Genomic DNA, 27966 nt, shown 5'->3' with positions numbered 1-27966 from the left:
AGCGGGAGCGGGCTGGGCAGCGGGAGCGAGGGAGCGGAACGGGAACGGAACACAGCACAGCTCGTCCGGCCGCCGCCGGCCCCCGCTGCCGCCCCACCATGATCAAAGCCATCCTCATCTTCAACAATCACGGCAAGCCGCGGCTCTCCAAGTTCTACCAGCGCTATGTACGGGCGGGCCGGGGCTCAGCGGGGCGGGCCGGGGGGCCGTGCGGTGGCCGGGGGGCCGTGCGGTGGCCGGTCCGCGGGGTTGTACGCGAGGGTCCCCAGCCCGGCACGGCCCTGCCGGCTGCGCCGGGCCCGGGCAGCGCCGGGGGAAAGGGACGGTGCTGAGAGCGCGTACGTGAGGAGAGCTCGGGGAAAGGCGGTCGTGTGTTCGCTGGAGCTGCCTTTGGGAACTCCGGGGTGAAGGTGGGAGGGAGGGAGGAAGTCCCGTCCAGCGGCACCGTGGCTCTCCCGCGTGTGAGCGCCGCTGCCCGGCCCGAGTCCGGCTGCTGTCTCTGTGCAGGCAGGGCTGGCGGAGCGGGGCAGGGCAGCTCTGGAAGAGAACCTCTCCTCTCGGAAAGAATCGGTGCACTGTGAAATTGCAGATGACGTGAACACGTAAGGAGCTGGAAAAGAGCATTCTTGGACATGGTAGATGGCAGGCACAATGAAAATGCAGCACAGACGCTCAGTCTAGATGGAAAGGTGCACTGGAAACTCGTGATTTAGTTGAAGGATAAGAGATTTTAAGATAATGTTTTGAGCGTACTGTACCGTATTTCCTAGCAAATATGCTGAGGTCTGCTTAGGCATTAAAGTGCAAGAAAACAGTTGGCATTTCTTAAAAGTTATGTAAACAAATAACTTGTTTCCCAGCAATGCAGTTACATGGATTTGTGACCTCTTTCTTGCAATTCTGGTTATTAGAGAACTCATAGATCATTGGAAGGGATGTATCTTACTTGCACACCTCAGAGCAGAAATGATGACTGTGTCCCTTCAGTTTGCACGGTCAGGTTTTGAATTAAAGGAGTGTAACTATTTCAGGTCCTTCTTTTGTGTGACTGAGGTGGAAGGGAAAGGAGATGAACAGACGGCCAGAGGATACCAGGTTTTTCTTGTAAAACCTTTCTGATCTAGTTTCATAACTCGGCTTTGAACAATTTCTCAATGCCTGAAGTAGGGTAATGTGTTTGTGTAAACAGAATACTTTGAAGTTTTGAAAATGTGAATGGCAAATTAAAGTAAGAAACTTTATGGTGCGCAGAAACAGACGCAATCATATAGATTGTATTTTTATCTGTGATTTCAATAATGTGGATTTGTTTGTGGATCTTTTGAAGTTTATGCATTCTTTAGTGTCAATTGCACTGGTACTGGAGGCAAATCTCAGCTTTTTTCTGTGAGGGGATGCTTCTGCAGCTTTCTAGAGGGATTAATTCAGTCAGATCTGTGAAAGAGGTACTTACTTCTTTCATAATACTAACTCTAACTTTTTCAGCTGATTCATATGAGAACAGAAACTGCGTAAAGTGAAGTAAATAATATTTTGCATTTAGGTAGAAGAAACTAATTTATGGCAATTAAAATACATGTCATCATTTTGTCTTTCAGAATGTAGACCTGTGGCCATAATTTCAAAGTTAAAAATTAAGTTTCTAAAGAGCCAGAAGAATTCAGTCTCAGAAGTGATGTTTCTGATCTTCTAAGATTAAAGGTCATGGCTTAGGAGAACCTGTTGCTCATGGTGCCTTTGTATTTTAGGGTATTTCTGGAAATGTTAGATATTGTGGGATTTGAAGCTTCCCTGCTCTCTTCAATGCTTTGGGGACTTCGTTTTACTCTCAGTTTATGGATAAAAGTAGTTCAGGCTACCTTGGAAATACAAAAAAATTCAAGGTACTCGAGAACACTTCAGGGTTACTTAAAAATCCTACTTTTAGATTATTTTTTTTACAGAAGTTTCTTAAAAACAATCACTTTTTCACATTTCTCAGTAATACCTTTTTCTGCGACCTGTAAATAATGGCTTTTTGTGTTGAAATGACACAAACAATACATGTCTTATTAACTGCCAGATTTAAGGCTTCAGAAGTAGATAGTTTGAGAGTGCTGACATACTTTCTATTTTACAGTCTTGTGTGCATTGTCAATCCTGTTTAGCAAAGTGTGTTTTCTTTCACAGAGTGAAGACACACAGCAACAAATTATCAGAGAAACTTTCCATTTAGTATCAAAACGTGATGAAAATGTCTGTAATTTCCTAGAAGGAGGACTGTAAGTATCAAGTTTGAAACAAATGTCAAATACTGGCTTTCAAGTATTTTTATTCCTGATTACAGTACAACATTTCACAGCTGTCGTGTAAATGCCATGCCACTTGAGATTTGTTGATACACAAGGAATTATATCATTCTGCAGCAAGTGTGCATATTCTTTACTAACTGAAGCATAGCTATGTGTGCCAAAATGTCTTAGGCAATAAAAATTTTTTCCCTTGTGCTGTAATAGCCACAGTGCTATATCTAGTGCCATGAGTGTTTCAGATACAAAGATGGGGGAGGAACAGGCAGATGCTGTTTTGCTATAATCAAGCTGAAGATTGCTGGTCACATTTTAAGAGGCATTGGCATTTGCCATACCCACTGACTCACAGAGTCACAGAATATTCTGAAGGGACCCACAAGGTGTCTGAATTGAACAGCCTGTACAGGAATCCACAGCTCAGCCTTGGTGTTTTTAGCACCATATTCTGACCAACTGAGCTAAATCTCTAGAAAATTTAATACTTTGTAACTGTTCTTTGGCTTGAACTCCTAATATTTGAGCAGACAGCCTTTATAGTAGGATTCCGCAGCCTTTTTATCAGGATTTGGGCTTGCTCCATGAACTGGGAAGAAAAAAAAACGTTTTAAATACGCTAACTAGTACAGTTTCAACCAAGATATTTTATTAATAAAGGAAAAGCAAGGTAGGAGGAAAGTGAGACTTAGGTGTTCTGTCTCTGTAAGATACACAAAAAAATCTCTTTTGAATCATCTTCATTGTTTTTGTCATCTTGCTTTAGCTGATGAAGTTCTGAAATGGAGATGTGTTTTATTTTGAAGTATTTATTAGCCCTCAAGAGTAAATAGATAAAAGGCCACCCTCTAGAAGAAGGGGTCCGAATTGGTGGAATAAGCTCACTATCTCCAGTCTGTGACGGAGATTGTCAGTCTGTTAAATATTATATTTATAGGAATTTCTGGTTACTGGAAGTTGGTCTTCTAACGCCTAGATTTACTGTGTGCAGAGTCAGTTAAATGCTTAGCTGTACCATATCAGCTAGGTTGTCTTTTTTTCTTGCTCAAAATGATTCCTGATTTTTTACATACTGGTTTTTAAATCTAAATTATTCTTTTCTGACTACTCAACTGATGATTCTATCATCAGGTTCTTGGAGATGATCTCAAGCTGGAAGCATTCTGATTTGAATTCTGTAAGTGAGAGGCAGAAGACATTTGGAGCTTTTTAAAAATGACAGCTGCTTAACAAGAATAAACTGAGATAGAGAACAGAATTCTGGCTTTCCCCCTACTGCTCAGTTACAGGATTACCATTTCAGTATTTTTTTCAGTATTTTTTTCTTTCAGGACAGGGTTCACTTTATAGTTTGCAGTTTATCCAAAGGCCTCAACAGTTTATGTGTAGAACTATGTGTACTGCAAGTATGAAGTATTTGAAAGAATTGGATAAATAGATGACAAAAGAAGAAACTTCAATTGCTAGGTATTTCCACTGTCCTATATGTTTGTAAAAGTGTTGTCTGATGCACAAATGTAATACCTGCTCTACAGAAACAAAGGATTCCCCTTCCTTACTGCCATCCCTGCTCCCTACCAAGCATTAATGCAGAGCACTTTGCTTAAACAAGTGACCTAAATTTTTTTTTTTTTTTTTAAATCTGTGTATTCTCTCTCTGTGATAATGACAAAAATTAAAGGGATGAGTTACGTTGCACAAAATGGGTGATTGAGTTCTGGTACAGAGGTAAGGAAAAGTCACAACAGTCATGGCCATATAGGTTCAGCCTAAAAAGTAGTTTTGTTTATCTGGGAGTGGACCTCTTACAGCTCAAAGCAGTTGTCAGTGGTCTGAGGTAGATCTCCTGTGCATTATATGCCTTTGCTTGGAAGGCCGTAACAGAAGAATGGAAGAACATACTTCTTTAGACCTCTTCTCATTCAGTGCCATGATGATTAGTGAGTCCATAAAAATATAATTGCTTCTGTGACTGTAACATTGCATCATAAATTACTGCTTGAAGTATGGTCCTATTTCTCAAGATATCAGATATTTTGTAGCACAAGTGTTACATATTCTTTGTTATGAAACAGATCATAAACCTAATTTAAGGCTTTTTTGGTAATCCAAATGCCAGTCTTCGTTGCAGATTTCTTTTTTTTTCCCGTCTTGATGCTCTTCTGAGAAGGTCAGGGAGGGATTCATAGGCATACCCTGTTAATCTGTAAAGCAGATTAATCCCTGTTCAGTGCCTGCCTGCTAGTGTGGAATGAAAGTACATTTAATACCTGCTTTTTGTGATCTGTTTGAATTGATTTTAATAAAAAGGTGCACAGGTTGATGTCATTTTTTATCCATATGGATAACAATAACTGCTCGTTTGGTAAATGTAAATTGAGCTGTCTTATTACTTAGTCTTCTGTTGGAATTATATCACAAAATAAAAGTTGCAATGTAGCTCTAGCTGTTAATAATAGGCCTCCTGTTAATTGAAATTACTGTGAGGATTTGCTCAGCTTAGCCTGAGATGCTAACTAAGCTTTACTTGTTTTATTTCCACTTTAGATTAATAGGCGGATCTGATAACAAACTAATTTACCGACACTATGCCACCTTGTATTTTGTCTTCTGTGTGGATTCCTCAGAAAGTGAGCTTGGTATTTTAGACCTCATACAAGTAAGTTCTTTTTGCTGCTTTGTGGTTTTTTGGTGGTTTTTTTTTGCTTTTTATTAATTCTTAATTACTGTAATTCAACTCTAAAGTAGCTTAGAACTTAAACATTTTGCTTGCCTTTTTTTGGAAGGTTGCTTTTATACTGTGAACATACCAAGAAGTGCTGAGTATTATTTTCAGATTGTTTACAGTTTTCTGGGCTGTCTTTGGAAAAGTCGTTGTCCAAGTTGACGGGAAAGTGAGGAAACTCTTGGGAGCCTCCTGAGCACAAACTGGTTTTTGGTTTAGCTTTTCAAGACCTTTTTTTGCTGCAGGTAAAAGTGGCGCAGTTCAAACATTTGCTATGCAAGTGTGGATCATGAGAACTTTGACAGGCAATGCTCTGTATGTATATGTATATATTTATGTATATTAATATATATCCAGACTCACACACACATAGATGCATGCATATGTATACTCACAATAAATGCATAATGCATAAATATGTCCAAAACTTCTTTGGATTAAACTTTCCTTGTGGCTCATGAGCTTTTTGACAGGTATGCCTTAGAAAAGGAGGGCAAATGCTCCCCTAGGTGTGTGTTCTGCTCCAGGGGAATTGGGACGGGTAGGGTGGAAGTTGTTGGGGAGGAAGATGGTCCATAAGCCTACGTTCTTTTTCTCAGTGAGAAAGGCTTAACAGCACAAATGGTTTAATAAGAAAACTGCTTAGCAGAGCAGAGTGAGAAGATGAGTGTAGGTGGTAAATCTTACAGCCCTTCAGGTGCTGGACATGCCACCTTCATGTGGCACCCAGTGGAGCCCAGCTGGGTTTTCCCACAGTGTGCAGGGCAGCGCAGATCCTGTCTGTGGAGAGAATCTTTCCCTCTTTTGAATCTTTGAGCTATGATATAATTTCCTCAAAGGAAAACAGCTCTTGCTAAAGGATATTTTCAGGAGAACTTCTTGCTGTAGTTTGGGGTCATGGTGAGGCCATGCAGGTGGCATGCTTGCTGGTACCACGTGGGAGCTGCCTGCAGGCTCCTGTTACAGTCAGCTGGCTGAGTTTATCCCTTGGCCAAGGAATTTTTGCAGCACAGCACAGGCCTCTGTGTCTATTCAGGTTGTGTTATGTGGATGGCTAACCCCTAAACATGCAACAGTCTCTTAGTCAGAATCAGTACATTCCTTTCCTACAGTTCATTTTTGCCAAGGACATCACAGGTTATAGATTGTATTAAGAAGATCTGTCCTACTCAGCCCAGTAGAGCAGACATGACCTGTTCAAGATCACTGACACCTCAAACAGAATGTCTTCTGCAAGGCTTCCAGGTACGGTTTCCTTCCAACTCAGGGATCCATTGGGATCATTGAGTCCAACTCCTGGCACTGCCCAGGACCCCCCAAGAATCACACCATGTGCCTTAAAGCATTGTTCAAATGTTTCTTAAACTCAGGCAGGCTTGGTGCTGTTACCAATATTTAAACTGCCAAATATGTCTGTTATCAACCTAGTAACAATTACCATGTCTGGTAATATGAATGCTCCTAGGTCAAGAGGCCTCTGACTAAATCAGTGATTTTTCCAACTTGAAACTTGCAAATAAACAATTTCACTGTTAGTGAACTCAGATGTGGCAAAAAACAGTTTCACACCATTAAGAGATTTATGTCATTGCATAAAATGGATCTCTTTTACATACACACATACATATATATATCTAGGAAAGAGTAAATATAACTTACTGTTAAGCCTTTCAAAAGTTTGCACATCAAGAGAATTGATTTATTGCATAAGTAAAATCTGTCCTGACACGTGGGACTGTATCAATTGGTTATTTCACTGTGGAAACACTGTGTGTCTCTAAGGCCTCCCAGTTCCCTGCAGGCCTTTCTTGAAGCTGCATAGCTTCTCACAGACACCTCCTGCTGTTCAGAACAGCTGCTCCAATGTTGCTGTTCCGGACAGTAGATCCAGAAGAGTGCCTGTGGGAATAGGAGGGCAGGAAAACTCCCATCTGTATTCTTACATGATCTTGGGTCATCGAACATTCTGCAGTATCCGAACAGTGCAGTGTTAACAAGTAAGGTACATGATGGTTCTACCTGTCCTAGCAGTTTGTTGTACAGGGTTGCTTAGCTGCCTGTCACATATTGTGTCTTCTTACTTGGAAGAGCCAAAATATTTATGAACAGAGAAAAGAAGCATATTCATATGTAGACAGTGCAACCTGAATTGTACGTTCAAATGTTGAAGCAAATTGCTTGCCCTTACTACTACCCATGATTATATATTCAAACTTTTTGAATTAGAGAATTTAAACTTTTCTCTATAATGTTTTGCTTCTGGTACCAAAAATACTTAAGTAGATTTTTAAGATCTCCTAGTCTTTGTATTTCACATTGTTTCCAAAAATGCTCCAGTATTTAATTACATGTCAACACAATTGCGTAAAGGAAACTGAAATAATAAAAATGCTATTTCCATTTATAAAAATATTTTGGTTTTCTGACTTGTATAATTCTGTTTATAAATCATACAGTCTCACCACAGTACCTACAGCTGTTGAGGATTCAGAATTCTCTTACACATTGTCATTCAACCATTTGATTATAGCATAGAGTATTAGAGATATGTTAAATATTAAGAGTATTGAGATTAATTAAATATTTGTAATTTCTAGACTGGCTCAGAAGAAGGATCTGTTTAATCCTCTTAGCAGTAGCAATCATAATGTACCTTTTACTGAAAGAGGGCCCTCAGAAAGTTTCTTATTACTTGTCAATTACACATGCAGTGTAGACTAACAGGATATACACACGGATGTTGGATTGAGCAAATAAGCTTTGTTTCTTCCTGAAAGTGTTGAACCATTTTTATACATCGTTGTTTACTGTAGTTCAGAGATAACACAGGTAGGAGTAAGACATCTGGGCTTTGTTATGACATACATATAGTGTATGACTAAGTAAGTAGATATATATAGTAGTTTGTGATGGAAAGTAAACTGGTGAAAGAAACCTAGAACTCAGTTTAGCACTTTGGAGGTTTCTGTCATGTAAACTGGGTAAATGCATAGGAGATTGGGTTACATATGGTAGTCTGCAGTTCTTCTCAGCAGAAAGTTTTTGTTGTGATACTTAAGATACTTTTGTGAATGCCACTTATCCCTCCATTAGGTCGGAGCTGTTTCACAGGTAAGTCTTCTTGAATCAGGCTTAATGAATATGCTTTATGCATTACAAATCATGGACTCTGCCTCAGATTTGATACTGTCTTCAACTTGGATTTCTTCGTTCGAAAGGCAAATTCACTTTGTTTATTTTTGACCATTTTCTTCCTTTTTTTTCCTAAATATAAACACAAGTTTCTTTTTATTATATTTGCTTTCTTGGATTGGTAGATAGGTCAGCATCTGTGCTATGCTTAGGTTTTGCAGTCTTTTGGATTCTGTAAATTCTGTCACGCTATTTTAGCATCTTTGTGTTAGCCTGTGAAGTATAAGGTTTTTATTGCATGGAAGAAAAATACGTGTGAAAACACAACTAGCTGTAAACTGGCATAAGGGAGAAATGAAGGGTCTTTACAGTGGTACCTTAACTATGTTAGGGACCTAAGAGCCTCTGTCAGCTCCAAGAATTTGTGAGTGTCTTGGCCCATAGCTGTACTTTGAAGACATAATGAGTCAGCAAGCAGTGGAATCTGTGAGAGATCAGTCTTCCATGGGAAATTCAGTGGAGCCTTTCAAGGTACGGGGAAGTGCAGTGCACTTTGTGTAACATGTTTCTCTCAGTTCTTAAGAATAAAGGATCCTGACCAGAGATGCTTTTATGCTAATTAAATATAAAACAGAGAGGCATATGACTGAGATGAGAACTCTCCAAGGGCAGATTGAATTACTTGTGTCCTCAGGTTTACCATTGCTGTTCAGGTAAGGAAGAAGAAGGGGATATTCTTGGTATGAGTTACTCCTGTTGTTTTTAGCTTATCTTTTGTACCTGCTTTTGTTAGTATTTGACATTGTCTGTGCTCCAATGCATTTAATTGATTAAATGTTCTGAGTTTTCTGCTGCCCTTGTTATCTTCCTACTAATGTATGATTTACTCCAATTTTGTCTTATTTGCTTATTTTAAAAATAAGCCCTTCATTGAAAAGGTGATGTTTTGTTTTGACATATGGCTGAGTAGAGAGAGCTCCAGACTTGCATATATTCAATGAAAATATTGTGTTTTGTTTTAGATAATTTATGCTCCCAGTGTGTATCTGTCTTTATTAAAGCATATTTCTTACAAAAGAAAGGTATAAGGGTTTTGGGGTTTTCATTTTTTTTAATGTTTTCTGTTTACTTACATGGAGATGTGTGTGTTTTTTTTCTTTTTACCATAAAAGATTATAATTTCAAAAATGAAGCACAAGGGGGAGCTAGTAATTAATTGTGCATGCATCCTTTTTTTCCTGCTATTTCACTCCTTTATTTATGTTACTCTTCCTGTAACATCACATGGTGCATCTGAACTGATATGTGTGTGTGTCAAAGCAATTGATGTGTTTTCTCTTCAGGTTATTGATCTACAAGTCTGCAGCATTTGAAGTGATTACTGAAGTACTTAAATTTTAGCACTGCTTGCCTCAGTGTGCAATTCATTTGACTCAGCTAAAATTCAGATGAAAGTGACTCTGATTTTATTTACCTTTTCAATTGTTGCAGGCATCTTAAAACAGGCCAAGAAATGTTACTGTAAAAAATCTAGTTTTCATTGCTGACTAGTGTTTTAAAAGATTTATAATATAAAAATTTATAATAGATGTAGACCTTGTAATTTCTGGGATTATTCTGAGTGAGCTTGCTATCATGAATGGAAGATGGGGGAAATTTCCAAAGCTTCTGTGAGAAATCCCTGGTCAGTGAAAAATCTCTGTGAAGGAATAGTTAGTGCCAGCTGATTTCCCTTAGATTAAAAAATGTTTGTTGTGCATTGCTGGTCATGCATTTTAAGCAGAGATTTGTGAGTTTGTTTAGTGTGTGATGGGATTGCTGTGTAATAGGTAGAGGTTTAAAAGTAACTGCTCCAACAATTAATCAAGTGCTGCTATAGAAGCTTTATTTATTGGAAGAATGTCACAAAAGTTAAACTTTTGTGTTGTTGATGTGTGAGCTGGCATGTTGCTACTAAACACATGTGGGGGGGAGGGTGTTTTTAGGATTCTAATTTTGCCTGTGTCTTTAATGGGTTCCCTTGTTTTCCAAGGAACTAGACAGATGTCAGAGTGTGTGATCATGTGCAGAGTTGGTGACTATATAAGGAATAGTGTCAAACTCTTAGCTCTTGTAAGTAAAACTATTGGACGGAGGTTGCATTTACACTGTTTCCAATCTTCTTCTTACAGCTAATGTCAAACAGCACTGTTCTTGTAACTGCATTCTCCTAAGGTGCAAGGAAAGTAAGAGAACATCTTTGGTGATTTGTTTTGCACCACACGTTGTCAAATGTGTAGTTTTTCTACTTAACATACAAGTTTTTTTTGTTTGTTGCATCCCTTCTTTACAGAAGACTGTTATTACTGCAATGAATTAACAACTGCTTGAAGAAAAATCCCTGCTTTGCTTAGCTTCAGCATAATTTAACAGAAGCATATTCATTTTCTTAGTTACCTGGTCACCAAACCTTATTGTCCCGTGTCTGCTTCTGAATATGCTCTGTGTTCATAGTTTAAGTGACAGATTTGTATTTTTGGTATTAAAGGATAGTCTAAATGCATCATTAATTAATTTATAGTTTGATTTCAGCATTTTAAAGACTTTATTAGTAGTAGTCATAGCAAGGGCAGTGTGTGATCGTTCTTTCTTTTTCAGTTGGAGCAGGATCTGAAGATCAGCAATTAAGATGTGAAAGTAATCTTTGTTGATAAGGCGAGGTAGACACTTGGGAATGGGTGATGTCAAGCAGATCTATTTCCCTGGGTTGGTAGATATAAATACATGTCTGTAGAAGCAGGACTGCATCCACAAACAGTGGGGTGGATGGAGTTACATCCAGGTGGTGTCTGGTCAGCAGTGGTGTTCCCCAGAGCTCAGTGTTGGGGCCAGGCCTCTCTAATATCTTAATCAATGAACTGGATAAGGGGTTTGAGTGTTCCCTCAGCTAGTTTGCAGATGACTTTGTGCTCAGTGGGAATGTTGATCTGCTGGAGGGATTCAGACGGGCTGGAGGGATGGGCCAAGGTCAGTTGTAGGAAGTTTGACAGTGCCAAATGCTGGGTGCTGCCCTTGGATCACAGCAGTCCCTGCAGCGCTCCAAGCTGAGGCAGAGTGGCTGGAAAGCTGCCCAGTGGAAAGGGACCTGGGGATGCTGGGTGGCAGCAGCTGAACATGAGCCAGCTGTGCCCACGCAGCCAGGCAGGCCAGTGGCAGCTTGGCTTAGATCTGCAGTAGTGAGGCCAGCAACTCTCCTTCTGTACTGGGCACTGGTGAGGCCGTGCCTCAAATCCTGTGTCCAGTTTTGGGCTCCTCAGTACTAGAAAGACGCTGAGGGGGTGGAGCAAGACCAGAGAAAGGCAGTGGAGTGGTGAAGGGGCTGGAGCACAAGTCTTAGAAGGAGTGATGGTTGAGAGACCTGGGGGTGTTTAATCTGGAGAGAAGGACTGGAGAGATCTTATCTTTCTATACAACTATGTGAAAGGAGGTTATAGAGATGCTTCAATCTCTTCTCCCAAGAAATTAAAAATAGGACAAGAGGAAACAATTTGTGCCAAGGGAGGTTTATACTGGATATTAAAAAAAATTTTACTGAAAGGGTTGTCAGACATTGGAGTGGGCTGCCTGGGGAAGTGGTGGAGTCACCATGCCTGGTGCTTTAAAAACATCTAGATGTAGTACTCAGAGACTTGGGTTAGAGCTGGATTTGGCAGTGCTAGCTTACCTCTTTGACTCATTCATCTTCAGGTTTCCAGCCTAAACAATTCTGTGATCTGTGTCAGATCTGTGCCTGGACCTAGGCAGTTTGAAACTGGTGCCTCTCAAATACTAAGGTGGGGTTCATAAATCATGTGGAACAGAGAGTCAAAATGAGGTATTTGTCTTCCATATTGCTTCTTTAGGATGTTTGAGTTAAGAATTGAATAAAAAATTGCATACAGTGACAGCTTAATAAATAATATTAAATACATGTTGTGAGAAAATGGCCTTGAAACATACAAAACTAATTAAAATTTCCAACAAGTTGCCATTTATTTTCATGCCATTAATAAAAGATCAATAATTTTTTTCAGAAATTTGCTTTGAAGACCCTAAGCTCAATCTTATATTTAACTTAGAGAGATCTTGACATAACCCGTGTCCGTAGGAGTTATCCCTTGGACGAAGGGAGCTGTGTGTACAACTCTCTAAGGCTGGAGTCTCTAATAGCACTCACCACAAGCACTTGGTGATTGGCATTCGGGAACTTCAGGACTGCAAGTGCAGTCATCATTTCATTATCCAGACTAAGTGAGGATCAGGTGCTCTTGGTGTAGCAAGGTGCAAACATAAACACCAAGGAATCTGTTCCAGAAACACCCAGGGGAAGGTGATCTACAGACCATATCTGGCAGGGAACATCAGTGGCTGGAGTGCAGTAGCTACTTGGATTTTTATGCTGTTATATTCTGGATTCAGGAAGGATTTATTTGCCTGTGTGTGACCTATTACAGACTTCTAAATTTATATGGTAATATGCCTGACAGGATCAGGAGGTGTGATATTAAGACAGATGCCTTTTTCATCCTGGATTCAGTGAGTCTGTACTGTCCTGCACTTGGAAGGAGCAATGTTGACACTTAACAGCAAAGTTAACAGTGTGGTTAACTAGGAAATGCCTGCAATGCAGTAATTACTAAAAACAATGATGGGAAAAGCTGGTTTTCTTTGCTTTATACTTGAGTTCTAATGAAATGGGAAGGAGTACTTTAAATCACAGCTGAGAAAATTATAGTGTAGGTTATGTTACTGGTTTTTCAAGATGTGTCTGTTTTTTGAAACAGTGTGACTTTAAGCAGTTTTAACCTAAATTGGCTTGTGCATACAGTTTTGTCCTCTACATAGATAACATACTTTTGACGTAATGTTAACCACGTAATTTCGGTAGATGCCTTTAATGCCTTAAGATCTGACCGGTGTTTAATTTCTGTATTTGCTTTTCTCAAACCTCACACCTAATGGAACTGCAGAGTTTTTGTTAAGATTGACCTTTGGTGCTTTTTTCCCCTCTTTGCAGGTATTTGTGGAAACACTAGACAAATGTTTTGAAAATGTCTGTGAGCTGGATTTAATCTTCCATGTAGACAAGGTACTGTGATGACATCCTGTAATATTTTTATCAAGTAATATGTTTGTTTCAGCTGATACTTGATATTAAACTCTCCTTTACTTTCCAAAGAAGGGTAACAAAGCTGATGAGGGGTCTAGATGGTATGTCTTGTGATGTGGGGCTGAGGGAGCAGGGGTGTTGAGGCTGGAGAGGAGGAAGCTTGAGGGGGCCACGCTGCCCTCTACAACCACCCTAAGGGAAATTGTAATTGGGGGGTTGGTGTCTTCTCCCAGGTAACCATGGGCAGACAAGAGGAGATGGCCTCAAGCTGGAAACCTCTTCCCTGAAAGAGTTGTCAGGCATTGAGGCAGATGGCCTGGGGAACTGATGGAGACACCATAACCAGAGGTGTTCAAGAAGCATGGCACTTGCCGCTGTGGCTTAATCAACATGATGGTGTTTGGTCAAATGTTGGATCAGAAGGTGCATTTAATATGCTATGATTATGTAATTTAAATGCTGTGTGGCTCATTGTGTTTAAAATCTCAAAATGGACTGTCTTTTTTCAAACACTTAGAAACAATATTGTTTGAATATTCCCAGCTATAAGAAACAAGTGTTGTACTTACTAATCTAGTTTAGAGAAATTCTTTTACTATAGTCACCCTCATTTAAAAGGACTTTGGCATTTCTTGGTGTAATACCTAAAATGCTGAGAATTTAATATATAGAATTTATTCCTTCAGTTGCATTTTGTGCCTACCATTGCTTTCTGTGCAGTCGCCTCTCCCCATCTGAACATCTTTCTGTATCAACAGCAAAAGATGTCAAAGGAAAAGTAAGTTATTAAAAGCAGACTGAAAGTAATACCAAGTTAGGTATCTGAAAGAACCCAAAATACTAGTTAGATACTCTAGTAAAAATAATACATTTTCACAATAAAAGCCAGTGAAACCTTGAGTTAAAAAGCTCTGAATGTGACATTAACCAGTGCAGTGATTTTTAACCTGAGTGTAAATGAACAAAAGAATCCAATATAGAGACATGAACTTCTGTATTAAGGCAAGGCTGCCACCAACTGAACAGTAGCATTAGTTGGGCAGCTGTGACTAATTTGGTGTCATCTTGAGTCTTCCTTTTTTTTTCCCCTCCAGTTTAAATTCATCAATATTCTTATAGGTCAGAGAACAAAACAGGAAGACATATCTGTGAGAATTAAATTAAAATGTTAAATTTTCTTTAAACTGCTGATACAGTCAACTTGTCAAGAAGCATAATGCACTGAGCCTTCAGAGTTAATGCATTGACTTTCTCTTTCTTGTTAATATATTTCAAGTGTGCAAAAAGGGAAGAACAGCAGCTGCTCCTGCTTGATCTTGACAGTCTTGGTTATAATGGGTGCTTGTGTGTGGGTGCTGTTGGGGGTGAAATCTTTAAAATATTTGTATTTTGAGTGGTCTGATATTGAGAAAAGTGAGGATTGGCTGAGTTATTTGAATGAGAGTTGTTCTGTGCCTTCAGTTCTTGATGGAGCTGTGGGAGGTTGTTTTCTTGCAATTGTCTTGTGAGAGCTGCCTAAACCAACATTTTTTCTTGTAAAGAGATGAGGTGGCATGTAGGAGAGTTAAACTATGTAATCTCAACGCTGTTGCTGTGTGGTATTTTGTGTGGTATTTCTCTAAGGAAATATTTATGCTCATCAGGTGTTTATAATTGTACAGGACTCAGCAGTGACTTAGAGCTACCCGGAGCCAAGACAGATGCTTATTCAAGAATATTGATAGAGTATGATGAATTCATTTGGAGAATGGAATATAGGTGGAATGACTGTTTCTAATGTGTTGTAGCAGATGAGGACTTGGGGTGTTGGGGAGTGTAGTTCATACAGAAGAGAATTTAACTTCTCTTCATCTGTATTACAGGCAGCCAAAAAACTTGCTATAGCTGGAGCAAGACGTTTTCACATATCTTGTGATGAGGAGGGGCAGGTTTATTTCAGTCCTACTGAGTCCAAGAGCCTAATGCTTTCTGATGAAAAAGGCATCATTGAAAGCTATTATACAACTAAAATAATAGAATATATTCAGCTAGGGATGTAAGGGAATACTTTGTTTTTTTCACTGGTTTTTGGCACCTATTGAAATATCTCTGGGAGTATCATGATCTCTTGCAAGAGTTTATTATCTAACCAGATGAGTGAACCATTCAGAATCAAATTTCTTGAAGACAAGAAAATGTGTTTGCCAAATTTTCCTGAGAGAGTTTTTTTCTTGATAAATTCCTTTTTCTTTAGAATGTGCATTCTTACTTTTAGAGAGTGCATCAAATGTAAATAGGAAGCACTCTTGATTTTTGTAAAAGCACTTCAAAGTTGTTATTACACAACAGCAATTTCAAAATTTAAAAAGTTGATGTTCTCAACAGTCAGATCTCTTTTGGAATATAAGATATCTATTTGTTGTGCCTTCAGTCTTTCCCTTAAATACTATTTTTAATACACTATTGAAGCCTCTTTTGCACTTCATTTCCACTTATTGCATTTTTGTTAATGATTTTTTTGTTTTTGTTGTTTCTTGGCAATAATAGTGATTTTTTTTAAATAAGAAAAGATAGGGACAATAAGGTGTATTTGTACATTTAATATGTATATGCAATGAATTTTAATTTGAAAAGAAAAAACAGTTACTGTTTATTTTTATCTTGCTGCTGCTTACATATGAGCAAATGTGTTTAAGAGGAGGGAGTCAATGGATTATGATGATTATGTAACTTTATTAGTTAAGCTGTGCTTTCCTTTCATATGGAGATTACCAAATAAAATTAATTAAATGCTGTTATTTAGAAAGCTGTCCCTTTAGAATAAAAGTGGGGAAAGACAAAATAGTCCAGCTTCTTTAAAGCCACCTATGCTTTGAATGTTTTAAATGCTGTGTGTTAGACTTCACTATTGCATTCTGAAAGTAGGAAAAAAGACAGAGAAAGATAAGCATGACCCAAGGTATGGAGTGGTTTGCACTGAGGAAGAAGTTAAATATTCTAGAGTCTGGAGGCAAAGGAGTAACAACTATATAGGAGGAAAGGTTTTGGAAGAGCACAAAAGGGCCTGAAGAAGGGCTGTTTTAGAAATACACTAAAAAGTATCAGAGAAACAAATTCAATTTTGTTTTTTAAGTATGACACAAAAGCAAGGACTGTGTTGGTTTTTGATGTACTACCTCCTGATTATTTGATTTAAAGATTTACTTCTATCCTCAATCCATGGGGAAATAGGGAGAATGTCCAAAATAGTTGCTAAAATTATGCTTTTGAGATACCAGATTGTACATGTTTATTTCTGAAAAGTAGAAAAATACTCCTTGTCTTCAGATTTAAATACTAATATACTATTAAAATATTATACACTACATGATAACTCTGGATTTTTACTAGTAAGTGTGCAGAAGGATGCCTTTTTAAAAAGAAAAAAACCCAAACCAAGTCTTATTATGGTTTGAGTGCAGACTCTGAGGCAGCAATTATGAACCAGAGTTTTTATCCTCAAGTCAGGGCTGCAGGGAGGAGATATATTCAAACATACCCATTTCAGCAATGTCCTCAACTGTTTCCTGTGCTTCTGCAGTTTGAGTCCTAGCTGTCAGTGTTAGCTGTAGATACTGAAGACTCCATATTTGTCAGGTGTCTCGGGAATGTCAGTTCTACTTCTGAGCCAAATCTTGGGATCTATGATGGGTGAGCAGCAGAGTCTCTTCCTTCTCAAGTGTAGCCCAGAGGAGTGTTTGCACATCTACTTGTGAGCAATTTGTTTAGTCTTGTAGGACCTGCTTCCTAGAGGTGTTACTGCTGCTGATGCTAACTCAAACTCTAATAATTGGATAGAAAATGGGAACAAAAAAAGAGGAATGTGAAAGTTTCTTAGCATGTTTGTAAGTGGTGTGAACAAAGAAGATACTAGAGAAAGGAATATGAAATTATGAGCTTTGTTTCCAACTGCCTTTAGATTAAGTGCTAACATTAATTAAATGACTTACAGAATGTTTCCCTGTATCAAGGTACCTAGACCATTTTTTCAGATTGTATGTAGGATATTTTGCATTTTTAAATTCTCTTTTGGTGTCTTTTAGGTCCATAATATATTGGCTGAAATGGTTATGGGTGGAATGGTTTTGGAGACCAATATGAATGAAATTGTCACTCAGATTGATGCTCAAAATAAACTGGAGAAATCTGAGGTAAGAGTGATGCACTGTGTAGTTTCTAAACTAAAAACAGGGGTTATAGTAAATGCATGCTATATAATGCTCTTTGTCCTTCATAGCAAACTAAATAGTATAAGCTACCTGCTTATAGTACCAAAAATTTGCAGTGTATCTCAGGGTGCTGTACCTTTCATTAGAAGTAATAAACTGCTTAGTCACTGCTGGTTAGATTTTACTTTTTGTATCTAATTGCATTGTGCACCATTGCTATTAAGATACTTCCGTAGTTCTCTAAGTTTCTGTTACAGAAAACCTTTTAATTCCAGCCTACTTGTTATGCTGGACTAGTGACTTCGGCCCTTAAATGAAATCAGAAGAAACGAAGTGTGTCTTCAAAGACTACATATTCCTGTCTGATAGTATGCTTCTAAGCACCTGAAATAAATAGCAGCAGAAATACTGCAACACAAGGAAATAAATTGGACTGAAGTGGACTAGACAGACTTTAAAGCCCAGTTTTAGACGCTTCAAAGTAAATATGAATTCTGCAGTTTTGATAATCAGAGCCTTTGGTCTTCAATAAGTGAAAAAATTATATTCTGTATTTGTCTATAATGGGCTAAGTGAGGGATCACATAAGAGTTTTGTGAATCCTTTTTCAATTTAATAATTGTTTAATTTGTGTTTAGGAAAGACATTTAGATTAAGAAAGGATCTTAGAATTACTTTATTTTTGATACAGTATATTACTGTCCCTTTAACGTCACCATATGTGCCTTGTAAGTCAAAATGCTGCTGCTAATATATCTTTGCTAAGTCTGTGCTGGATTCTAAATGATGGGAGTAATTCCACAGAGGAATACATCAAAACAATAATATCCAAGTTTCTAAACAGGCCTTTGCTTGAATTGGAGACTGAATTTCTGAGGTTGGAAGTCAGCTGAGCAGACTTCCAGGTGGCATAAATATGAGCTAAATGGCATTTTAGGAGAGGACCCAGAGAACTTCTTAGTTCTAACTGAAGTGCAGTAAAGAGAAAAATGAATTTTTCTTTTTTTTTTGTGGTACAATGTATACTGTTCTAATTCTGCAGTCTCAAGCTGTGCCACCTCAAGTTTTTTTAATGCATTTAATTCCTTGTTTTGCACAACTTCCAAACTGTATCCGGTCAACAACATGTGAAAAACAAGAAAAAGCTTGGTATGATGTGACACAATACATAGCTATATGCATCTGAAAGGATTCTAGAGTAGATTTTGAACATGTCCAAAGTATTCATTTTAATGTTTTTCTCGCACTCAGAATGAAACACTGATCACAGAGATGAATATTTGGAGTTATTTTCCTAAATTTTTATTATATTTTAATAACTTCTGTATACTTACACTTTTCCTTATTTGATAAAAATGCAGTCGTCTTCCCAAAAGCTGAACTTGCTCAGCAGTTGTGCTCTACCATGTATTATGTACATATCAGTTCTGTCTGAAAGCATTTAATTATGTGAATTCTGTTACCAAATCAACTGTAGACCAATCTCTGACAAGTCTTCTGAAACATGTCGATTCAGTGCAGCCAGCTGCAATACTTGCTGTGTTCCGTTATTCATCAACAAGTTGTTCTCTCTTTTAAGAGCTTTTAGTATAAAAGTAGATGCTAGATGATCTGAAAAACCCCACGCAGAACTTGAAGTATATACAAAGTGAAAGGAACTTGTTCCTTTACATTCAGCAATGAATTATAGAAAGTAAAGAAGTAGCAGTGGTAAATTAAAACACTTGGTGGCTGGGATGAAGCAGAACATTTCGCAGTCTGCTCCCCACAAATACATTCTTTTTCCTTAGTTCAGTGACTGTTTCTTTTCAAATTTAACTGTTACTGTAATGCTGAGATACATCACAATACTTGATAAATGTTTCCTTAGATCATTAATCATTTGTTTAATGTATATCCGCAGAAAATTCCTGATTGCTATTTCTTTTCTTTTTGTCTTTTTGATCAAGATTGTAATTCTTTGAGTATGTCTTTCCTGAACACATATTTTCAAGACACAGGCAAATCCTTGTAAATCAAAACAAGTAATAACTTAATAAATTTTGAATGCTGGTCACTAAGAAACCAAAACTAGTGAATCTTCTTTGTTTTCTTTAATTAGAAGAAATAAAATATAGAAAGTAGTCTTAATGTAGTCTGTAGTATATAGGAGTGCCATCTGTGCCCCACAGCACTGTTGCTTTAGTCCCTTTGGCTTTTAGACCACCATCATGCCTCTTGCATTTACAAAGCAGCTATTTAAGGTTAAGTGGCCTTTACTGTTATAGCTGAAATGATGAAATGAATAAAGCTGTAACTGAGTTACATTTTCAGAAATACTTCAGTTTGTCTTGTGCCCATCGGGCTTTCAGTAATATGCAAAATTTAGCTATTTAACATCAGGTATTTGTTTAGTTATGTGCTAGGTTTATTAACAGGCTTTCGGTTAAAATTTAGTAAAAAAGTCTGAATATTTACATGTATTTGACCAAAATTATCAGCTTGAGGAATTTGTGAATATTTTCAAGAGCGATTAATTAAACTGCTATAAGAGAGTCCCTAGCTTTGATTTGTGATTGAGCTAATACTATTTGGATGGGCTACAAAAGAAACTATTTGTACCCTGAGAAATGTTGTATTATATGCATTTCCCTGGCTTTCAGTTTAGTGTTAATCTGTGAATGGGTTTCTGGTCAATCCTGAAGCCAAAGAATCATTGTGATAAAGGGAGGGAATTCTTTGGGAGAGGGGTCATTGGGATTTTATTCTGAGCTTCTGGAAGTATTGTAGGTAAACCTGGGCTACCTCTTCTCCATTTGGAGTGTTCAACTGCGTGTAATTTAGACTTTTAAGCTGGGCCTCATTTTTTTCTGAACCTCCTGATCTTTTCTGGCTCTTTCCATTCTTCTCTCTTACAGACCTTTATCTTTCAGTCTCCCAGACAGGACAGGTAGACAAAGGTATTGCTGACTTTTAGAAAAAAATGTACTTTTAACAAAAAGGGAAAGCAAAATGATGTCAAAGGCAATAAATTACGTAGGCCAGACTCAAAAATTATGTGTAAAAATACCCATACTAGTCCTTGTAGCCTACTTTTTGTGCTAGTTTCTTGTAGTTCCCTCATCTTTTTATTGGCTATAGTGTATTTTACTAGCTTTTCATTGACATCATATTTTTTATTTTATTTCTCTTCCTGCATTTTAGAATTTAACTTTTCTTTGTATCATTGTTAACAAACAAAAGAATATGAACTTGTGTTAATATTAGCCAAAAAATCCTGCTTAATTAATGTCAATAAAAAAGGAACACGCAGATAACAAAATAAGATATGGTGACATAATACAAATAACTCCTTTGATGGGAGAATTTTGTACCTGATAACCTAAAATAAATAATACAAACTCTCTTACTTCACCAGTTAGTATTTCCAGATAAAAACAAAGAACTTTTACCTGCTTACAAAGAGAAGTTTCAGAAAAAGCTTCAGGTGAATGAAATGTTAAAAATCCCACCACCAAAACCAGCAAACTGAAATCGTTCTGTATAGAGAGAATAAAATTATCAGTGCAATTTGTAAAGATGATGTAGAATTTCCAAAGTTGATGATCCAGCCTTAAGGATGTTGAACATCAAATGAGAAGGGCTGTCAGCATGTACTCAACTTGAGATGTACATTTGCTGTCATTATAATCCGAATGTCCAGATTTTGATCTAAGATATCCCAGCAACTGCAGTCCCTGAACATGAATGTTAGCAAAGAACAGAAGAAGGAGAAGGAGACTGTATGTATGACTGTATCAGTTTATGGTCAATGTCACCTGCCATTTGTTGTTTGAAACATTTAGTTTAGTTTAACAGTTTGAATGTCGGTCAGTGTTAATGGCAGTACTTGAAAATTAATTTCCACTTGTTTTAAGTCTCTGTGTATTCAAACTGCAGGTATTTTAAACAGGTGGAATCTTAAGCAATTGAAACTTATTTAATTTATTAATAGCTTTGCTCTTTACTTTTTATGTGATCTTCCTAGGATAGTGTACTACAATGCCATTAAGATTTAACAAATATAACTCCACAATTGGATTTAGTAGCACTGAGTTGTAAAAGTATTAGCTAAAAATAGTTCTTGTTAACATGCAACATTTTAACCTAAATTTGAAGTATGCTACAGCGCATGAAGAAAATCAAGGACGTGACCTTCCTCTGCCTAATACATTAACTAACACTTGTAAGATACAGTCTGTATTTTATTGGTAACACTAGGGAGCTTGATCTCAGATTTTTGGTTTGGTTTCTTTTTTGTTTTTGTTTTTCTTTTTGTGCAAAGCTACTTTTCTTTTTCTGTGTTCTGCTCACACATATTCTGTTTTTATTTTTGGGTCTGGCAATGAAAAACAAACAAAGAAATAATTAATCATTCCCATCCATTACTCTTTTTGTGATTCAAGTGCTTAAAATTTCTAAGAGTATGTCTTAAGTCTTCTTATCTGTTTGGCCTCATTTTGATATACTTGCAGACTTCATTTTGGTTTTTCTCTAATTACGTTCATTTATTTAACCTCATGAGCAGGGGACATGATCATTCCTTTATATTATGTATTGCATCCTTTCATGATTTCATATCCCTGCTGCTTTGAAGTCATACTTGTTCTGAAAAGAAGCATTGCTATGAAGCACCAGCAGCAGAGAGGTCCTAGTACCTCTGAAGTATCTGGAAAAGGGTGGCTTATTTTGCAGTGTTAGCCTTCATTATTTTGTTTTCCAGTAGGCTGTGGTTTTCGATATATTTATTTTAGTGCTAGCTAGCTCTGTGTAGAGTTATTTGGGATGATAGTTGTAACATTTTTATTTGTATATGTATATTAACAATGTTTGTGATGTGCAGTACTTTACCCAGATTATCTGAATTTCTTTTTAAAGAGTAAAACAGGGTTGCTGGGATCACTTTGATATGAAGGTACCAGTTGGGCATTCTAAGAAAGGATGATGATGAGAACAAAGAAAATTTATTCCTATAGTGGTTAATAATGACCTCAGTAAATTAATGACAGCTTATGTTTCTCACTTGATAGATTAGGACCGGTAGAGTAAAAATCCTGTTATTAAATGCATCTATGTCAATCTATGAAATAGTGTCTTCTTTTGCATATATGGTATTGCTCTCTAAAAGTATATGAACATGTTTACAAGCATTTTTTGCAATAATGGAACCTAAAATTTTAATATGCAGCATTTCAACATTAGAGCACATCCTTCAACAACAAATGAAATTGAGAGTACAAAGGAGCTGCGGCAAAACTGTGTTGTATTGGCTTATTGTTATACCAGCTGTGTGCAATTCATATTGTCTTTCTGAAATTGCATTAATTGTCTTAAGAAGCTTCACTTTCACTTGCTTCAGTCATTTGCTTGCTGTGACAGACAATTCATCATTCTCGCTGCATGTTTAAGGCTTGCTACATGTTTTGTTTTTTCAAGTGGAACAGTTTTTTCTTGGTGCATCACCAACTTACCTGCTGAATTACATGATAAAAAAGGCAGGTGGAACTTGTTGAGTTCAGTGTTACAGGGGAAGCTGTATTAATCAGGTGTCTCTAGAAAATGCCTCAAAAGCACACAGGGCTCAAAGTACTACTTGTTGTACCTTTGTGTTTGTAAATACAGTTCGCTTCCAGTAAAAGAAATGGAAGGACTGCTACTAGTTCACTGTCTGACATGCTAAAAAGGAGTGCTAGGGAGTTAAAATATAATAGTGTTTGAATTGTATTTGTTATCCAGCTTGGGAGTTCAAGTGCTTTTCAGTCATTTGATCCATTAGACATTTTTTATGAGCTGTTTGCTCTCTCTTAGAAATGCTGTGTAAATGTATTGTGCTTGATAGGGTGGACATTAATTGTGCTAAATAGCATTCTGCCATGCATTTTATGTATACACTATCCTTCAAACTCACTTAATACAGAGAATTCCAGGAGAAGAGAATGTAATAGCTTGAAAATCTCTACTCCAGCATCTGATAGTGAAAGATAATCTCGCTGTCAAAAAAAGAGGTAATCTGACAATCAGAGCAGTTTTGTCAGGGATCTTCACTGATCTTGATCCAGAATGGTCCTCATGAAATTTGGAAGCTATGACTGTGTAGGGGGGTGGAAGGGCAGTGGTTGTGTCAATTGTGGTGTATTTAATAATTCTCAATTGTGTCTCCATTGTATCCTATGCCATTGGGGCAGGAGGCAGGGACTGTAAGTCTGTATAAAGAGGATAGTAGCAGGTAGGTAAAAATAATAACCAGTTCTACTAAAAATGTTATTTGTCCATTAAGAATAAATAACTTCCATTAAATTAGGGTAAAGAATCTCCATCCAAGTCACCCAGAAGGCACCTGTCCTTTGAATTGCCAGCCATGTGCTACCATGTCATTACTTATTATACTTTTCTGGTTTCCCACTGTTTCAGTTGTAGATAGTATAATTCATTGCTTTTAATTAATATTTTCATCTTCTCAGTGGAAAACAGTTTACATTGCCCCATTTTGCTTTATGAATTTTTCTTCCATTACTGCAAATAGAATTTAAAGGATTAAAAGCATTTACTCTTTTATCCAATAAGACTTCACTGAAAGTTGCCTCTTGATTTAAAATTAGTATTTCCAAGTTCTCAGTTATAACAGGATGGCGTTGGGCATCTTCATGCCTTCTGCACTGTTTTTTAGTAAATAGAAAGAAATTGCAGTGTTAATATTTCTCCTTTAAATTATTGCAGATTCAGGGGTATTCAGATTTTAGATACTTCCATTTCTTAGTACTGCTAGTGTTAGGTCCAGATTTTCCCCTCTAAGAAAATGCTGCTATTGAAAGAGCCTCTGGGATGGATGGCCTGATAGATTTGGTGATGTTAAGGAAAATGAAGGAAAAAGAGGGTTTCAAAATACTTTTTTGCACCTTTTGAGTTTTACTTAAGTCTGTTCTTCTGAGAACAGATAATTCTGTTGATAATTCAAAGTAAGAGTAAATTTGATAGCATTAGAGATGCAGTTTTCTCAGCTATCTTCTCTGCCACACATGCTTTTCGCAACTGTGGCGTGTCTCACATAGGAGGGTTTGACAGGGAAGATATGGTTAATAGATGACTTAATGGCTTTCTGGTCTCTGTTTCTTCTTCTGGGAATCATCCCATGACTAAAGTCTAGGGATTTATGACGTTTTAGCCTTTCCATGTAAAGGGTTAGCTCAAAATCAGAAACTTCAATCAGTTTTATTTTGACTTGGGTTATGTTTTTAAGAGAAGAAGGAAGAACAGTAGGTAGGATGTTAAGTGAAAATCTTATGTTAACTTGACTTTATTTCATATAAGTGAGTAGTAGAAAGGAGAAAATATTTTTTTTCATAGCCTTCAAAAAGTAGAGTTGTTATCTGAGAAGTGTGTGGGGTGTCTGTCTCCTTTTGTGAAGCTGACCAGGTGAACACCATGGAAGTCAGGTGCACTCCTCAGTAGTTTTACCCTGCACTTGCAGTGAATTTCAGTGAAAACCAAGAATCTGAAAGGGTTATACTTTGAGTGGTAGTCACGTACCAATGCTTTTTAATAATCAAATATGACACAACCTTTTTTCTGCTTTCATTTTGCTGTATTTCTTGTTCAGAAATACTTTGTGTGCAAATGGACTGGTTTCTTCAGTCTTTGAAAAACCTAAAATTAAAGATCTTCCATTTCTACCAGTTTAGTCTTTTTTTAAACTAAATCCTAGCATCTGGCTTTGTTTCTTGTGGATTGCTCCTTTTTACTGGACCTGTAAGATGCCACACTGTAAAACTAGTAAATCTTACACTGTGATTTTTATTGTTTTTGAATATTTTTAATCTTACTTTTAAAACATTAAATTTAAAGTTAATTCTTTTTACTTATTCAGAAAATTTGTAATATGATATCTTTTTCTGCTAATAAGAGCTCTGCTTATAAAAATGCCCCCTGCTTTTTTATTTCCTTGCAAAAATAAAAATTATTTTTACACTTCTGTGGCAAGCCTGAAGTAAAACCACACTGCAAATTCTAAATCTACATAGAGAATCTGAACTTTTAGGAGAAACGTTTCCATACCTAAAATTAATAGTCTGGTTTTTTTTCACAACATCAAAAATAGTAGTAACACTTAACAGTCTTGTTTTAATAGTCCTTAAAATAACAATGTTTTGAATAGGTGTTTTCAGAAGCAATAGGGAAAGATGATTTTGGTATGTCTTCAGGCCTCTGAGCTGTAAATTGTTAGCATTTCATAATATACCCCAGTGTGCAAACTTGGCAGCTGCTTTAACTAAAAGCAGAACTAAATGGAAGTCAGCAATTCTCTATTGTAAAACTTGCATGTTTATACAGAAAGGCTCTAGTTTTGTATGCAAAGACACTGCATGCAGTAGAGAACTTTAATAAAAAATAGGTGCTGTGTAATGGTTTAATTTGGCATAACTGTGTTGTTGTGTAATGCTCAAGGGGATGCAGATATGTTAGTGTATAATTGGTTACTGTGGGAAACAGGTTATTCTAGTTTGGCTGTCTGCATGCTCTTCATCAACCACAAATGCAGGGTGTTTATCCTTTTCATCTTAGTCTAAGCCACCTTGAAATACCTCTGTGTGTACATATATATGTATTTTTGTATGTGTATATATATACACACACAGGTGTGTGTGTCTGTGTCTGTGTTCATTGATTTGACTGACATTCAGCACCTTGTTACTTTGAGGTTACTTACTCTGAACCTGTAACCAATGCTAGTCAAGTGTGAACCACGTGGACTTTTAGAATAGGTGAGAGGCAAAGGCAGCACACTGGACACCCAACACCTTGAGACTGTCTGTTCTGTGACGTGCACATTACACGTGCTTGGATAAGCCTCCTGTTCCTTCCTCTCATACTTTTCCATCCAATTGACATTACATGTTTTACCATATAAAGAGAAATATGTGAACTGTTTTCTCTTTCTGGTTTAATATTTCCAAGTAACCCATTTCATTCCAAACACAATTACCATGTGGTTTTTCTAATTGTGTAACCATGGAAATACTTGAAAAGTTAGTTGTCTGTGTAGATTGCTGGTGAACCTTCTTGTGACTGACTTTGCCTGACTTACGTTTTTCCTCACTTTATATACAGGCTGGTTTAGCAGGAGCTCCAGCCCGGGCTGTTTCAGCTGTAAAGAATATGAATCTGCCAGAGATCCCAAGAAATATAAATATTGGTGACATCAGTATAAAAGTACCAAACCTGCCCACTTTTAAATAACATGGCTACTCCAGGTAATACCAAGGAAGAAATGTAATAAAGATTTACTGCATAATTGTTTACTAAATAAACATGTCTTACTTTTACTGTTTGGATAAAACTCAAGGTACTGCATAGACATAACCTGAAAAATCAGTGTGTAGAGTTGAATGTTGCTTTTGTCTTGTTTGTGAAATTAAAGGAAAGGGGTAGTTCCCATGTGATTTCTAAATTACATTCCTATGCCCTTGCAAGGCATATCACTGTGTCTCAGCTGCTGCAGTATTTTGGGGAAGTATTTAAGATGTTCTTTACTTTGTATAACCTATAATGCTGATGTTTTTTGTATATTCACCAAAGTCTATAATTAGTGTGTTCTTTAACTACTTCTGTTTGTCATGATTATTTAAGACCTAAGTGCAAATGTTGCATGAAAACATTTAACTCATGTTTTGTTAAATAAAATCATAACAAACTGGACTTCGAAATACCTGTTTTTTGAAGTCTACTGTTTGCAATAAACCACATTATTTCCTATTCATGGAGCCAATTGACTATATGTTGACAAATACTGTTGTAGCAGACATTGATATTGTAGTTTAATCTCTGAAGGGCTTACACAGGGGTATTATGCTGAACATATTGGCTCTTTACATTTCTCACAAAAGCTGTTCATTATTATACTGAAGGAAAAACTGCCTTTACCGAAGATCTGATGATTTTTGTTTACATATACATGTTGATACTTACACAATCTGATAGACTTTCACTGATGGTCTGACTTTGTCTAGGGGAAAAAATGGGCCCTGTGATTGCTCTGTCTTGTGAGAAGCACAGAATGGGCTGAGGACTTTATATTTGGGCAGCTCAAACCAGTACATGAGAGTCTATCAAATAATGTGATAAAGAAAGGCACTCTGGAAAGATAATTGGGGATACTTTAATAGGGCCTCTGTGCCTGGTGACATTGTGATTCTCTGCTTTGAGAATTAGATTTATGAGACACATAGTATTGTCAAGATCTGAGAGAAATCTAAGTGCTATCACCTCTGCGTAAGTTGCTCAGCTCTTAAACTCTTCTGTGATTTAAAAAACACAAAGGGGGATAGTGATTGTTTTTTATAATCATGCTTTTAAGCTCTGTGTGATGTACAAGTCTGTTTTAATGAATAATAAAAATATCATTGCGATATTTAAGAATTCCTGCAAAGCCTTTTTTTTTTCTCCAAAGAAGTATTTAGTTGATACTGTATATGAAAATGCAATAGTTTTCTATCA

The 27966-nt window shown here is 37.1% G+C and overlaps 1 protein-coding gene across 2 annotated transcripts; it reads left to right on the top strand.

Annotated features, from left to right (window-relative positions):
- Nucleotides 1-35: 35 nt before the first annotated feature.
- On the top strand, nucleotides 36-27869 carry AP3S1 (adaptor related protein complex 3 subunit sigma 1). 2 transcript variants are annotated; one of them, XM_054285499.1, is made up of 7 exons: nucleotides 36-167; nucleotides 2170-2261; nucleotides 4833-4944; nucleotides 13178-13249; nucleotides 17332-17439; nucleotides 20355-20396; nucleotides 26581-26669. In XM_054285499.1, the coding sequence occupies exons 1-6, from the start codon at nucleotides 99-101 to the stop codon at nucleotides 20388-20390; spliced, it is 489 nt and encodes a 162-aa protein (XP_054141474.1). In that variant the 5' UTR covers nucleotides 36-98; the 3' UTR covers nucleotides 20391-20396; nucleotides 26581-26669. The 2 variants fall into 2 exon arrangements, with proteins under 2 accessions (XP_054141474.1, XP_054141466.1); XM_054285491.1 differs by lacking the exon at nucleotides 20355-20396 and having other exon boundaries at nucleotides 26581-27869.
- The last annotated feature ends 97 nt before the right edge of the window (nucleotides 27870-27966 follow it).

The sequence above is a fragment of the Melozone crissalis genome, unplaced genomic scaffold (assembly GCF_028551555.1).
Source record: "Melozone crissalis strain CALT ecotype California unplaced genomic scaffold, PUWL_Pcris_2 ptg000005l_1, whole genome shotgun sequence".
Classification (NCBI taxonomy): domain Eukaryota; kingdom Metazoa; phylum Chordata; class Aves; order Passeriformes; family Passerellidae; genus Melozone; species Melozone crissalis.
The sequence above is the reverse complement of the archived record's forward strand: the minus strand, read 5'-3'. Positions and strand labels throughout refer to the sequence as shown.